General features: G+C 39.4%; 1 protein-coding gene across 5 annotated transcripts in view; it reads right to left on the bottom strand.

Annotated features, from left to right (window-relative positions):
- LOC103999974 (inorganic pyrophosphatase TTM2) overlaps window positions 1–15,740 on the bottom strand; it is a 31,984-nt gene extending 16,244 nt beyond the window's left edge. For 2 of the 5 annotated variants that reach the window (XM_065127994.1, XM_065127998.1), the window contains exons 1-7: window positions 13,841–15,740; window positions 10,874–11,232; window positions 9,157–9,271; window positions 8,867–9,062; window positions 8,515–8,628; window positions 8,227–8,400; window positions 6,138–6,332 (exon numbers count right to left, since the gene is read on the bottom strand). In XM_065127994.1, the coding sequence (XP_064984066.1) occupies window positions 6,138–6,332; window positions 8,227–8,400; window positions 8,515–8,628; window positions 8,867–9,062; window positions 9,157–9,271; window positions 10,874–11,232; window positions 13,841–13,887 (1,200 nt within the window). In that variant the 5' untranslated portion in view covers window positions 13,888–15,740. Of the gene's footprint in view, window positions 1–6,137; window positions 6,333–8,226; window positions 8,401–8,514; window positions 8,629–8,866; window positions 9,063–9,156; window positions 9,272–10,873; window positions 11,233–12,921; window positions 13,125–13,840 lie in introns of those variants that run through there. The other 3 variants (XM_065127995.1, XM_065127997.1, XM_065127996.1) reach the window with 3 other exon arrangements.
- Window positions 15,741–16,393: the final 653 nt, after the last annotated feature.

Below are 16,393 nucleotides of genomic sequence, written 5' to 3'. Positions count from 1 at the left end.
GTGCTTGCCCGCTCTGATACCACAATATCACGGCCTTAGCTGGAATTGCCTAAGGCGTGAGGCAGTGATTGAAAAAGGCGCTCGGGCGCTCGCCTAGGCGCTCGGGCGAGGCGAGGCGAGGCCCGAGCGCCTCGCTAATGCCCCAGGCGGCGCGCTTCAAATAGGCGTCGCCTGGGCGCTCGCCCGAGACCAGGCACTGGGCGCTTCGGGCGAGCGCCTGGGTAAACCAAGGCGACCAAACCAAAATTTTAGGTCTGGTTCGGTCCTGGTTCGGTTGTTAGTTGGTTCAATCGAACCAACTAAACCGATATAACCCCACCCCTAACCCTTACCCAACCCTAACCTACTGCCGCTGCCGATCCCGATCGTGATCTCGCTGCTCGTCGCTCCTGCTCCCGCTGCCGCTGTCGCTGCTCGCGCCTCCCGCGAGCCTTCCCGCTGCTCGCGCCTCCCACGAGCCCTCTCGCTGCTCGCGCCTCCCGCGAGCCTTCCCGTTGCTCGCGCCTCCCTCGAGCCCTCCCGTTGCTCGCGCCTCCCGCGAGCCCTCTCGCTGCTTGCGCCTCCTGCGAGCCGTCCCGCGAGCCTTCCCGCTACTGTTGCCGTCGCTCGCCGCTGCTTCCTCGTTTCTCCGTCAGGCTCAGTATACAGTATACTCTTAATATTAAGTTTATTTGAATTTTGAAATGATTAATTTTCTGTTAATAGATTAATAATATATTATTTTGATTTTAATGTTGTTAAATTTTATTTATTTGAAATTATTAATTATATTATATATTTTTATATTTTAGCGCCTCGTTTCGCTCGGGCGAGCGCCTAGCGCCTCGGGCGTTTGTGGACCTTGGCACCTTTTGGCGCCTAGCGCTTTTTAAATCACTAGCGTGAGGCACCCTTACGGCCAAGACGCGAACTTAGCTTGCGTTGCCTAAGTCGCGCTTCGCCCTTGTGATATTGCTCCGCAAATATCAGCCCACTTGCAACCTCTCGCAGGTCCCGAAGGACCTGTAAAAGATAAAGTTGATTAGTTCGAAAGAATGAGCGACGGACAAGTCCTGACGTCTCGCGAAAAGAGGGGAAGCTTTACAAGCAATTCAGCGAGCACCTTGCGTGCACAAGAGAAAAGAGGGAGAGGGGGAAAACAAGGGCTTTAGAAGGTTGAACGAACAGCTGCAAGCCCACAAACAACTGCTCACCGAGTCCCGGGCACGACAATAAGTTCCCGTCAAGGTAACGTACGAACTTGTGAAAGAGTGTTCAACGCCCGGTACTATACCGAAGCCCCATCCAGCCCTGTGCTACCCGGGGGGTTCCAAGGGGCTGAGATGGCTGACGTTTTGGTGAGCGGAGGCGGATTCCAGAAATCAGCCCGCGGCGCACGTAAACGGAGCTGTTTTGGGGCTGTTTTGCTCGGTTCGGTGAGCGGTCGCTTTGTAATGCTGCAGCTTGTTCGAACTTCAATTTTTTACAAGCAAAATGACTCAAAACCAAGGCAAAACAGGTTGCCAAGTAGCTGTACATGTAGATGAGAGCGACGAACGGTTCATTGAACGGAGTTGTTGCGGGTGCGCGACGACCGTTCATGACAAAACGCTCTCCCTCCAAGAGAGCAAGGGATCAATGACTTTCACGGAAGTCCCGCCTCTGCGGTACCATGGCGCTGCCATGCCCATGGCCCTACTATTCATCGTCTCGCATCTGCATCCCTTTTCTTCACGATCAGTAGATATGTATCTGTGGCACTCCTCCGAATCCACCTCCATTCTAACTGATGTTTGATTTTGGGTAGCTAAGTCTCTTTGGACTCGTCGTCGCTTCCTCGCCCCTTTCGACCCCCTACTTCAACACCTCTGTGTTCTCCAAGCAGCTCCCTTTGGTCGATGGAAAGACAAACTGCAACTCCCATGCATTGCCTCTGCCATCACGTTGTAGGGTTTGCACCAATTTTGTTCTCCTTAGCTTCCTTGGTAGCAACGTTCGCTTACTCGACCTTGTCCTCTGACTTGCCGAGCTCCCTGGGCTCTGGAGCAGTCCAACTCTCCAACTGCTTCGATCATACCTCTGCATGATCAAGTCCCTCCCATGGGACTCATTGGTACTTTCATTCAAACTTTTCCCTCGGTGGAACACAGCCCCCATATGCTGATGACCAAGGTTTTCATCTGATGCAAAATTCGATGCAAGCACGGAAGACCCGCCTTTGTGGTACCATGATCTTCACTCCTTGAATCCATAGCCCTTCTTGCCGTCGTGTTGTTCACCGAAGTGGAGCTTCCAATAGCTCCCAATCATACCTCCGTATGATCTAGTCCCTCACGGGACTATATCGTGTGTATCGCATTGCCACAAACTTTTCCACCACGATCCGCTGCCCATGTCGCCTCCTGGTGGTATCTCCATTGCATTCTGATCCCTCCATGTGTGGCCTCTGCCAATACATCGCAGGGTCTCTTTCACCTTCGATTTTGTTCGCTCCTTTGGCAATCGACCTTCATCCACCCGCTTTTGGGTCACACCTAGATAAAGCACCGCTCTAGAATAGTCCGTCGCCTAGTAGCTCCCGAAGTCTACCGACTTCGCTGAAAATGGTGCACCATTGTCTGGATCCTGGGCCTCTGCCCCTACCAGCATAATCTTCGTTGTGCACCGATTCCTTCAAGCAACTTGAATGTCAACACTGTGGCATATTCTTCAAGAGTACTCACCTCCGCGTCCTCTTGCCTCGTGCCAAGGCTTTCTGAACTCAATTTCGCCTCCGCAAGTTGAGTCGCCTTAGTTTCTCTATCAAATGCTTCTCCGAGATAAGGTGCATGTGCCCAGAAGCTCCCATCGTCTTTGGCACCATGCAAGATGAGTCCGCTCCATCAGAATGAAGAACCCATGGAACAACATGATCCTGCTCTTGCCTCTGCAAGAGTTCATGTCCTTGACCTCTGTCCAAGGAAAGCTCTATGCCTCCGCTCCATGTTCCATCTTATATGTTGGCTCACTTCATAAGGCTTGGGTACTTCGCCAAGTTACACCCAAGTTGCTTTGCTTCTCGTTTTGCATTGAGTTGATGGTGGCCCTCGCGGCCACCATTCCACGGGTCAACCCTCCCTTGAGTCTAATCTTCATATCAACTCCAAGTGTGCCTTCATTTGTGTTGCTTTGGGTCGCTCCCCCACTTGATCTCGCAATGCATCCACTAATGCATTCTCTCAAGCGAGATCATGTGATGACTCCTCGCCACTCGCTCGGTCCATTGAGCTTTGTGGAGTTGTTGTTTTTGAGGTACTCAACATGTGCGGTCTGTTGCACATGATTCTCCCTCTGGAGAGCCAGGACTTATCCCTTTTGGATATCTATCCCGTTGGAGCAACATCTCTCTTCGTTTCGGAGACCACCATCCCCTTGGACTACTCCGATTTGTTGAACAACCTGCGTATTGTTCTGCCTCCTACAAATGCATTTGCTAAATTACGACTCCACGTTAATACAGCCCCCGCTGCACCACTCAAGGGTTAGCAACATGCTGAACTCGCTGCACACTTCAGCCTCCTACGGACGTATCCTTCACATGCCGAAGAGAAAGTTTCAATGCTCCATGGCGCCGACTTTCGATCGCCTTGGGATGGCCACGAACATTCCATCGTCCGCATACAAACCCTTGCATGAGTATCGAATTCTTCGAGTTAGCAATTCCCCTCACTTCTGTGAGTTTTGCATAACTCTTTCGGTCGCTGAGGAACTCATTCCACCTTGCATGGTCTCATCCTTTACCAAGTGTCTCGCTTGCCTTGAGCACCATCAAGTATAGTTGTCAGCGTTAAGCCGTAACCCAAACTCAGTCATCCCAACCTTTGTGCACTCCGCATTCTTCCAAGCTTGCTTGTTCTCGTGGTGCCTCTTGCGCGAAGGGTTGGTCATTCCTCTGAATGTCAATCTCAAATGTCCGCTCCTCCGAGCGACTCTTTTTCCCTACATCTCCATGCTCGTTTTTCCCCAAACGGTCGCGCGTGTGCTAACTACCCTCAACGCAGCCCCGCTAGGTCCCCCACATTTGCATGCCAAGTGTTTCTATGAGTGCTTGTCCCGCTCTGATACCATCTGTCACGGACTTAATTGGTTTTGCCTAAGTCGTGGGACACCCTTGCGTGTCCATCCGCAAAGGTCAACCTCCCCGAAACCTCCCATGATCCCTTAGGATCCATAAGCAAACATTCCAGGAAACACTTCATAGACAATGTAAATTACAAACAAACTTTACAAGCTCTGAACAGTTGCACAACAAAGGGTCAAAATAGTCCACTACAAATCGAATATCTCTCACAAGTATCCACATGACATAACATTTATTTACAAGCCTAAGAAGGCCACCAAACCCAACTAAAATGGGGTTGTTAAGCCTTCAACCGTTCCTCTACATGCTGTGCAAAGCATGAACAAACAGAAAGATCCTATTTAGAACTTTGTCCGTGACAGGACGATACTATTCGAAATTGCATACCATGTACCCAGCTATAATCCATTATGACCAAGTCATAATGGAAAAGTATCGATGTTATTTATGTTCTTCTGTCACTAATTTCTATCATATTTTTGCTAACTATTGATATTTCTTTGTTAAAAAAAGACATCATGGTATGAGAAGCATTGAGAAATATTAAGGAGTCAAATGAATAATGCCCACATGGCATTCATGTAACCCATAATGCTTATCCACGCTTGTCACCTCTTTGCTTAGATGATGATGACACTGCCTCTTTCACCCCTCTGCCAAACCCCCCGTCTACACAAAGAATAGGGAAAATAAATTGCATTGGAGGAATCTTGCTGGAGGGCTCTCCCTCTTCTTTTCTCTTTAGCCCTCACCCTCCTGTACTGTTTAATTATTATAAATTAATTATTCAGTCATGCATTAACTTAACTATTAGGGAACCCTACCAAAGCCAACTCCGGCACATATTTGACTTCTCTTTTGCAAGTCATGACATCAGCAGAGAGATCCACTTTGGCACCAATAACCATTAAAAATGTTCCAAGTCGACTCTTACTGCACAGCAGGCACCGTTAATAAACCACAAAACACCTTCTAAAAGAACTATGCTTATAAAACAAAAATAATGTTTTTAATCAATCTTAAACATGAACAAGGATAAATCGTTATAAAAATTGGATGAGATGATACAATTTTTATAACGATACAAAAGTTGGATGAGGCAGAGGAGAAAAGGAGGTGGTGGAAGAGAAAGGAAGTACAAGGGAGGAGAGGGAAGGGAAAAAAAGAATAACAAAGTCCATAGTCAAATCTTTATAAAAAATAAAAAATAAAGATTCAGTGTAGGAAACAAACTGTAGGCTAACAGTACAACTCAGTATCAACTAATCTCTTGTAAACCTGATAAATTGCGCTTACTAGATGGTAAATCCAGTTTCAAATTGGACTGCATGAAATCCCATGTTTTATGTACGGATTGACAATTGGGCCAGTATATACCAGCCCATAGGTCCCATACCAACCAATACAACCAAAGTAAAAAAGAAAAACATGTTAGAAGGATGAAAATAGGCTACTTATCAAGAAAATTTTCTTCTTTAAGTGCTGGAAGTTGCACTTCATGTTGGTTTAAGCGCTGGAATTTGAGGCATCAGCTTATGGGATTTCTAAATGTCCTAAATAGTTCAATATGATGGACCTATCCGTTTCCTCTGCATGTAATAACGTAATAAGTGCAGCATAATAATTTAATATCATTCTCGTAAAACAACAATTGATTAAGTTCTTCCACAACACGGCACAACAGTTGGCTATTAGGTCAGCAAGAAGTCCAAATCACTTGGTCCATTACCTTTCACCAAGTCCATTTAACATAGCACTGGTGTCAAGATTCTTAAGATTACATTAAAACTTAAATAAACAGAGGTTCATATAATAAGATCACAATAGGCAATACTTGAATAGTATAATTAATGACAGGGCAAATGGTAGGTTTACGGAAAGGCCAAACACCACAAATATATACATGCATCCCCCAGTGACATCATAGCCAATACATAATATAAACCTATGGACCTCTGGACACACAACAGCATGGTTTTGAGAAGCTCCAAATATATATTGATTATTGAATTCCATCAAAAGTGTTAGAACGAGTTACCTGTACATAGGTACGTTTAAGTTGTTCCAACCAATCAATTTTCACAACCACCCTGTCGTCAGAGAACACATGGCTGCTTCTTTTCAAAATTGCTGCAATGGTATAGCCCAGTGCCATTAACCCACCAAGAAGGCGCACACTAACTTCAAAAGTAATTCTTGGTGATATGATGAATGGACTGTCGGTTACCCATTCCTGAACATCCACAAGTGCCCAAAAGTCAAACTAACTGATTTGACCAGAATGGATGGATGTGATAGGTCCAGCAATCATAAATTTAGGTAGATGTACTGTATAGATTCTTTAAAATAAAATAATGTTGAAGCTGAAAAGCATTCATCGTCGAGACAACATCTAGATGGTATCCCACCAGGCATCACCCCATGGAAATGCACCACACAATTTGATTGAAGGGAAAAAAATTCAGATTACAAGAATATAAGCAAGAAAGCACTAAGTGACACCATATTATGCAATACACACATATAATGGAACAGATGGAAATATTTTTAGTTCTAGATTGTTATGGATTTAGATGATCTCTAAGTACTACAGGCAAAGCTTCAAAATACCAGGAAGATTGTACTGAGTAATGTAACCAAATTATGCCAATGAAAAATTTGACAAAAAGGTGAACCCATTATATATAGCAAGATGAAAGAAATAAAGTGAACCAAAATGTCTCGTGGAAATATTGAAGATGATCCCCTTCATAAATCAATATGAGAATGGCATGATCCAGAGAAACATAAAACTGAAAACCTGTAGTCTTGAGCATGCGTGCCATGCTAAAGTTGCTAGGAAGCAGGTGTCGTTGCAGAACTTCTAGAACTATCAGCATATTTTTCACAGACTCTTTAAGCAAGGAATGATGTGACTTCTGGTGCAGACAGGAAAACCTTACCAAACCATTTTCCCATGTCAAAAGCAACAAAATGATAAGAGGATCATCACATGATTATGAGACATTAATAAGAATTGCTACCAGAGTGAAATCAACAATGATTAATTGGATACTTTAAGTTCAATCAACTAATAGAAATGTGGCTTAAGTATTTAAAGGTGGAAATGTATGCGGGCTCGAGTTTCACAAACTTGAAGATAGTGTCTAATTGCCTTATGATTAACAAAATTGATTCTAATTAATCAAAGGTCAAACATCGCACAATCAATTATGAGCCGCAACCCCAGAATGTTAATTCCATTGATAAAGGGCCAAAATTATGGAACTCATATGATTTAAATCTAATGTAAATTAGTGACCACAATATTTTAATGAACTTCATTTAGCAGAAATCTGAAAGGATTTAATTGCAGTTGAAAATTCTAAGTCCAAGACCTTTACTGCATCTTAGGATGAGGTTTCAAATAAAAAATGGCGGCCCAGTGCAAAAAGCTCCTGTTAATTCATAATCTACTGTATCAATGTACATAGCGATAATGTTACCATTGCAAACAAAGAGATTCCTATAACATGAACCTTGATCACCAATATCACAAAGGAGCAACTTAACTGTGACCCCAAGACTCTCACTCCTGGATGAGGCTTCAAATGCTACAAAGTATTTTGGGACTTCACATTTCAAAACTGGAGAACTTCAAAAAGACAATATGCAATCTCTTTCAGCAAAGGTTTGAGTATGCCAATTGTTGTGTAAACAAATAGTAGAAAGACCACATCTCATTTCATGTAACAAGCTGTCAACTGGAACCTACAAACTACAACTGAGCCCTATAAAATAGGAGGCCAAAGCTTCATGACAAAGCTACTACAGATGCACATGACATGTCAACCAAATTGTGGTCATCAAAAGATTATTGAACCCTTGAGTAGAATCAGTAACAAAAATATGGTCAAAAAAATAAGGAAAGCTTACCCTACAGTTCTAGAAGCTTCAAAATTTTTACAACAAAGATTTCAATTAGCTTAAGTAATTTGGACCTACTTCCATCAATACAGAATTTCGAGCTATGTGATTCAAACTCAACAGAACTTTTTACTGTTATGAAGATCCTAAAATATCAACAAGAGGTTAGATCTAAAAACTAGATATTCAAGGAAAAAATGACACTCAAGAAAAGGACAAACCTCAAACATAAGATTGTACTTTCCATCCCTGTTTCTCATTCTTAAATAAGATTGGCATGCTTCTGGATCTTCCCCTGGCGGCAATAGATATATGTCATAAGTTTGTTCGCTATATTCTTTGTGTTCCTTCGAAAGAACAGCCTTGATTTTGTCCACCGATACAGATCTTGGTGACTAGAATAAAGAAATCACTTAGTGCTACAAGCAAAATAATGAAACACGTAACAGGCACAGTTTGCTAATTCCTTCTTATACAAGCCATCAAATTTATAAAAAAATCAAATATACCTTTAGAACATAAGTCGGATTCTGGAAGCCTGTGAACGGGTTGAACTTGTTGGAGATTTTTATATGTGCTGTTTGCAAATCTGGTTCAATGAAGGCCTTGTACATTGGATAGACCTACACGAAATATGAAGTATTCAAGATACCATATATGAATTATTTGGTAAAAAAAAGACAAGAAAGAAACCAGATTTAAAAATGAAAAGAGGACATTCCAATGTATTCAGATGCTGCACAAATGAGAGATTCAAGTACAGGCAATTTTTTTAATATCATGGGTCTTTCAAAAAGCATCAAACAGAAGGATTAACTACTAGCTTAATTATAAAAAGGAAATACTATAAAACTAAATAACCGTTTCTGAAATTTGATGAATTATTTCTTCCGGTTCTTGTCCAGCACGCTGTATGTCCCTCAAAACCCTTTTTACCAGATCAAAATGTACCCCACCAGTCACAGAAACACGGAGGTCAAGTAGAGGGCGCAACTTCTCACTCAAAGCATAAATACCTTCAAGAATAACAATTCGAGAGCTAGGAACATCAACAATCCTGCTAGGAAGACAACCAAAAACATCAAAAGGATATATGTCTGACAGGTCTGATGCACAACTCAGTTGCATACAACTGTCTGAAAAGTGTCTACCTGTATCCTATGCGACTGCTTGACTTGAAATCATATATTGGTACCTGAATAGATTTCCCCTCTCTTAGTCCACGGATGTTTTCCAGCAAAGTGTCATAATCTGTTAGCCGTGGATCTGCTCAAGAACTGTGTGTTAGAATTTCCCAATCTAACTGTAAATAATTTTACAATTTCTGCAGGTGCATTGTGAATACCAGTTTAAATGATATGGCAATTTAACCTCATCGTATAAGATCAAGTTTGAGGTTATTAAACAATAATAATAATACAACTCATGTGGGAGTTTGAAGGAAGAACCAGAGCTGACAACTCAAGCAAGTTGGTTGTGATTCATGATCAAAACAGGGTTTCAACTCATGCTCATAACCCAACTGCTTACTGAACCATATTTTGACAAATGTTACAAATGGTTGTCTCTGCAACTTGCAACCCCCTTAAACTCATCATCCACAAAAAATGAGTGCAAGCAAACCCTTTGTGCCAGAAAAATCTGATGTTTAAGGAACATTTGGTTGAATAGAAGTTCAATAACTTAAGATCAACTCCAATCCTCAAGTTTTAATACATTCTTTTTTGTATTGTTGACTAACTGATTCTAAAATTAAAAAATAAAATAAAATACATATATAATGCTATTTTCTAGGACTATGCAGACCACTGCCTGCTCAAGCGTACCTTCACCCTTGATGCCCATGATCTCTAGACCGCCCAAATCATGGTTGCCTAGGCATCCTCCCAATATCAAGGAAGCTTGAACCTTTGCCTCCACAACTGACACCCAAGTCACCGGTAAATAGCAGTTCTCTCTAGTAATTTAGGTATGCAAACTCTATCCTAATGTCAACTAGGTGCTGCTTCATACCTAAACCTTTCCATTCAGCTGCCTGATTTTACCATCGAAAAATACCTCATTGGAGGCCACTCTGCTAAACACTTGTGCTCCCTATCTTGTAAGACCTTTGATGATCTCATCTCCTCCTCTCAAAATTTAAATCAGCCATCTTAGAAGAAAAGGTGCTATGCAACTGCCCACTAAACTGACAATTGAATCTGACAAATTCAATGCATCAACAGATATGAACATATTGTCTGAAGCTTGAACCCCTATAATTTCTCTCCTTAATATCTATCTATGCGGAATAAACTAAATGTCATGATCAAGTGACATAGAAAAATGCATTATTAAATCCATGAAGCAGCAGATTCAAGCTTCCATAGAAAAGAACCTATCAATCGCAGCATCCAGTCCGTATCAGAATATAATAAACAAGATTTGATAATCAAAACTCTCTGGTCAAAATGAATAAAGTACAGCATAAATCCAAACTGCTAAATATTCATCTAAATTTCTCAAAATAGGAGTATGCACAAGAAAGTAGGTCAAAAAAACTGAATTAAAAAAATTATACAACCAAAGTAAAAGGCAAGTGAATGGCTTAAGAAATGCAAATTATGCAACTCCCATGCCTTCTGATCAAGATGGTTCCTATAAAAACTAGCTAAGTGTCAAATTTGCATCAAAATTCTCAAAAAATGCATCTCAGTATTTATAACATTCAACCAACACCACATTTAGAGCATCAAAAAAGAATATAAAACATAGTAATGTTGAAGCAAGAGAATGCAATGATTTTTACTGGTAATTGAAAATGAGCATGAGGATGACAAAAATTGCAAAACGATCCAAAGATATTAATTTCCTCATAGGACAAGTTACCATCAAAATTTCCATCAACGATACGACTTGAATCATTGTAGTTGTCCATCGATATGACAGCAATGCTTGGCATGAAATTGAGGACCTTCTCTGTAAATACAGTCTTCCCAGCACCAGAAGGACCAGCTACCCCAACCAAAATAATTCCATCATTTTTTTGGGCCAACAACTGGCATGCACGTATTACTATAAAGAAACCTTTTTCAAAAGATAATGGATCTTGAATTGGAACAATTTCATAACGATCAGAGTCCTTTCTCTTCACCAGTTGAACTTGGTCTCTTAAGAGGCCATGCCTTCGTCGGGGTGATTCAATTATAGTGTTATCTTCAGGCATTGATGAAACAAAATATGGAACTCTGCAATAAAAATAAATTAAGCATGGATATGTGTAAAATGTCAAAAGCAGCAAGAGGGTACATGTAGAAACTTGATTGAGCATTATGAGAGCAAATGCAAATCTGCCATACTCATTTAGAAGGTGCATGTAGAAAGAAGACTTGAAGAGTCTCAAGAGCAAATGTGAATATAACCACACTCGAGTGTTCACATACAACCTGATCAATTCAACACTAACATCTATAGCTAGATGCAAGCAATGAAAGGGAATATCAACCAGAAATATTCACATAGAATCTGATCAATTCAACACTAACATCTAAAGCTAGATGCAAGTAAAGAAAGTGAATATCAAACAAACTTTCTGGAAGCAAAGATTGATATAAAAAAGGACAATAAATGAACTAATAATTAACATCAAGTACCTATTTCCTAAAGGACTGATAACATGTACTCAACAACTTAAACAAAGCAAGGATGTACTGATAATAGAGTTGAGCAAAGCTTTATGATACTATATGGAATGTGGTTATCATTTATAAATTTGGAGTGTTTTCATATTTATTTTTGCCGATCTTTTTTTAGTTGATATTTAGATAGCCACAAGAGTCCTTTTTTTAGCCTAATTCATGTCTACGAATTCTAATATGAGTATGCTATAGGTTAGGCAGGTTAATTTGCAATTAGAATTTGTATTTGAGAGTTCATGGTGTCTCTTTTCTAGGATTCCATGGGTGGTGAAATTTCCAAAATATGAAACATTTCTAGAAATACTTGTGAGCCGGTAAGGTGGTTGGATATTTATCTTTTTCCACTGCAATAAGGTAGTTTAGACCTTAAATTTCCAAGTACCATATTTCTCTAGCTGATAGCTTTCAGGGCACTACTCTCCTCGATGAAGAATAGCTCCCATTAGGAGACCAACACTCCTAACATCAACTAAGAGCCTTATTCTACTCATCTTTCATAAGAACTAGACTTAGTGATCACGGGATACATGTAGAATACTCTTTCTATGAATTTGCTAATGAAGAAAATCAAAGTCAACTTTGTTTGCCCAATTCACATAGTATTTTCTCCCTAGGACAAGTTACTAAAACAAGAAGAAACTCTAAAGTCTTAAAGTAACCATTATTTCTTAAAACATAGTATGAAACACTACACATAAAATGGCAACGACATCATAACCTAAATATCATAATAGATCCCAATCTGACATAAACACCATTAATAGATAGGTATCTGAGCACATAAAAGCTACGATTCCATAGATCAATCGAAGATTAGCCAAACGATTACTTTCCCCAGTCTAGGTAATGAAAATATCTTGGTTGCAAAACTTATGTATACAGCTCTCTTGAATCATCCACCGCAGGAATTCTAGTTACCCAAAGAATTCACTAATGGCATAAACCCTAGAACTACTTGACACACAGGAGCAAATCACGTCTCTCTAACCGAGGACAGGGGCGACAAATTAGAACTAAATAAAATCAACTACCTAAGCACAAAAAGGCAAAAGGCCAAGTGATCTTTTCGCACGTCAACAATTTACTGACCCAACAAGAAAAATGTTAACCATCTAATATAACAGACGATCGGGTGCAACAAACAATCCTCTCACTCTATCGTCCAAACGATCGACACAAGATAAAACGATTAATCAACCCGAATAACTGATCTTATCGACGTGAGCATGAAATAACCACCCGAAGAAAGAAATGAGAGATAATCCTCCGGTGGGGAGAGGCGGGCACCGGATTTAAGGAAACGATGGCGGTGGAGGAGGAGGAGATTAAGGCGGCGGCGGCGGAGGAGGAGAATGATCGGCAGTGCGCTCGAGAGCGCGGACCGAAGCAATCCGAAGCTTCTCAATCTGCTGACGTCACGAACCACCGAATGTTAATAATACTTTTGCTACCCGTTTCGGGACAGCGGCTAAGGCGGCGAGTTGACGGGATTGGGCGGTCGTCCTTCGAGTATTTAAACACGTATTTTCTACGTATTCGTCAGCTTTTCCATCGGAGTTCTTTTAGGTATAGGGACGATTACAAGTCCAATTATATATATACATATATATACATATTCAAAGTACCTTTTATTTCTTTTCATGAATGAAAAATATATGTATATTTTTAGTGTGTATTGAATGTGCAATTGTGAAATGCTACAAGTGTTTAGTAAATAATAATTAAAAATTATATTTTAAATATATATTTATATAAGTGATATTTGATAAAATTATATTTTATTTTTAAAATATTATAATATGTGATAAATTTGCTCTTCTAATATTTTAATCTATAGAATATGTAAATCATATATTGATTTCTTACTAAATCATATTGTCAACCTTATGATTTCAGATACTATCATAGAATACTTTAAATTTTTAAAATATATATATATTAAATGTTAATGTTATCCTAAGATAGCATCGGAAATTGAGTATTTGCAATGCAATCAGACCAAATATGATTTAAAAAATTATTAAAAATTAATTCATATTCAAAATATGTATTGGATTCTCAATGCACATATGAAATATGTTATCAAATGCACCCGATATCTTATTACAAATTTTTGAACGGCAGCAAGACATCTTTAGAGGATTTATGAATATTTTACCTTATAACCTCAGGCAGCTTCAACATCCAAACATTTGTACTATTCATTCTGCAAAATGAGAAAAGATATTAATGAAAGTAAGCATATGCAAACTGACATAAACCATTTCTTATCATTCGATCCTAAAAATCTGATTGCAATTGTTTCATATTTATTTGGCGGTCAAGTCTTGAAGATCATTTTCATTGAGCGACAATTGCTTCATCGTTTTTCTATTGGTAATTTGACGGACAAATACTGACATTTTCGATTTCTTACCTATAATCATTTTGGTTTGGATTAGATGGTACATGATTCTTAATTTACTTTCCTGTGGTTGTTTGTCGGTGAAGTCTTGGGGATACGTTATAGCTTTGTACCATCCCCAAGACTTCGCTTACAAACGATCACAAGAAAGTAAATTAAGATGTAAATGTGATCTAATCCAAACTAGCTCCAAGATTTGACTGACTACCAAATTATTCGAAGAAATCAAAGAAGCAAGTGCGATACAATTCATGCCATCTCCAACATTTTATCCACCAAAAGCGAGAAAGCAAGTGTGATCCAATTGAAACGACGTCAAAGATTTGGCAGCCAAATGACCGGAATCAAGACAACGAAAAAGGAAAAAAAAATGCAATTCTAGCCAGTTCATCTCCAAGATTTGATCATCGAATAACCAAAAGCCAAAAATATAAAAGCGAGGATGTTATTGCGATCCAATGAAAACGATCTTCAAATTTTGACTACCAAAGAACCAGAAAACCAAAAGAAGGATGAAGCAATTGTGATCAGATCGTGACCAAAAGTAGAGATTTCTTGATCTCTACTCTCTAGCGTGACCACCTGATACATAAAATGTGCTAAATTGACGTGCAATAAGTGCTTAACCATTCCTACTAATGCTGAATCAATGATATGCTATCTGTTCTTGGGACCGAATCTGAATGTCCTTTTATGGGATACAATCAATCTAGTACATCGCCTGGTTATTCCTACTCTGCTGCAAACAAGTTCAAAGCTGTGGTATGGGAGGAGTCAACTCTGCATGATTACTTGCTTAACACGAAGAAGGTATGAAACTTTGATCCCTGACTTGTGGTTGGTTATATCTAGCATGCAAGACCAATAAAATTAACTTTGCTATATCAATCTCCACATGATCTTAAGTATCACAAATCGGACACTGCATTCTACAATGACTCTGTTTGAATAGATATGAAAGGATTTATTTACCTCAAAGACAAAAGAAATGCATTTTTTATGCTCTTGTCGTTATGTATAATGATACTATTATTTTAGCAGATTGGTTTTGTCCAATGGAGTAGAACTACAATACACTGTCAACAATTTTTTCATGCAATTACTTAAATTCACTGAATATTAATAGAGTTTGACAGTGCGAGTTTTAAGTAAATTATGGGACTCATAAATTTTGGCAGAATACTCTGTAGAGAATCTCTCCATACATGTAGAGGGTTAGTATAAATGCAGTAAAAATGGTTTAATTACAAGGGGAAATTTGATTGGACTTTTTACTGCCAGCATCAAAATATCTTCACTCAGAAAACAAAATTAAATAAGGGGTGAAGATATAACATTCTACAAAGAAAATAAATAAATAAATAAAACTTGGCGTCGATATCTATGCATGCCATCAATCTATTTATTAAAGAAAATCTAAAATCAACAAACAAGACAGCAGGAGGTCAGTACTTATAAAATTAAATGATGATAACTATGGTGCCATTTCAACTTACCATGTACTGCAAAGCAAATAATTCAAGGTTTGGAAGTATTTCAGAACACACTGTTGGTTTCTTCCAAACAAGCACATTTCACCAACAACAACAGATTGTAGCTTGGAATAAGTAGTCTCACCATTGCAGTTGTAAAGTCATCCATTTGTAAAGCTCATCTGCAATATTTTTCACAATGGCTAACCGGTTAGATAGTAAGACATGAACTATAACAAGCATATTCAATTTAGATGCCTTTACCAAAAGGCACTAAGATAACAGAATTCCAATCAAAGAGAGATCAGAACTGCATGCTTCAATTTTGAAAGGTCCTATAGCACTATTATTCCTTTTAATTGGAATCACAAAACTAATCAACGTGAGGTTCTTTACGAGCACACGCATACATCTAATTCCTTGACACATGGTAACTCACCTGTTACTCTTTGCTAGGATGGTGTAACCATTCTTAATTGTGCTGTATCATGATAAATTATATGGTTATGATAACAACCATCTTGATATTCCAGCAAATATAACCATTACATGATAATCAATATGTCTGTTGATTTTGTTTGTGACAAGCTACGGTTACTATACTTATAAATCGAGGCAAATGATTCGTTTCTGGCTCATCGTGTCCACCATGAATAACCTTCACCACAATGTGCAAGCCGTAAGCTATTTATGGCACTGCTGGAACATAAATGTGAGAAACAGAAAGTACTACATACATTATTCCCAACGTTAACTATTTTGATGCATAAACAACTATAGGAACCTCAAAATCATTGCAGCATCAAAAACTAGTACAGAATTATTCAATCTACCA

The sequence above is a fragment of the Musa acuminata genome, chromosome BXJ2-10, assembly GCF_036884655.1.
Source record: "Musa acuminata AAA Group cultivar baxijiao chromosome BXJ2-10, Cavendish_Baxijiao_AAA, whole genome shotgun sequence".
In the NCBI taxonomy this organism is placed as follows: Eukaryota; Viridiplantae; Streptophyta; class Magnoliopsida; order Zingiberales; family Musaceae; genus Musa; species Musa acuminata.
The sequence above is the reverse complement of the archived record's forward strand: the minus strand, read 5'-3'. Positions and strand labels throughout refer to the sequence as shown.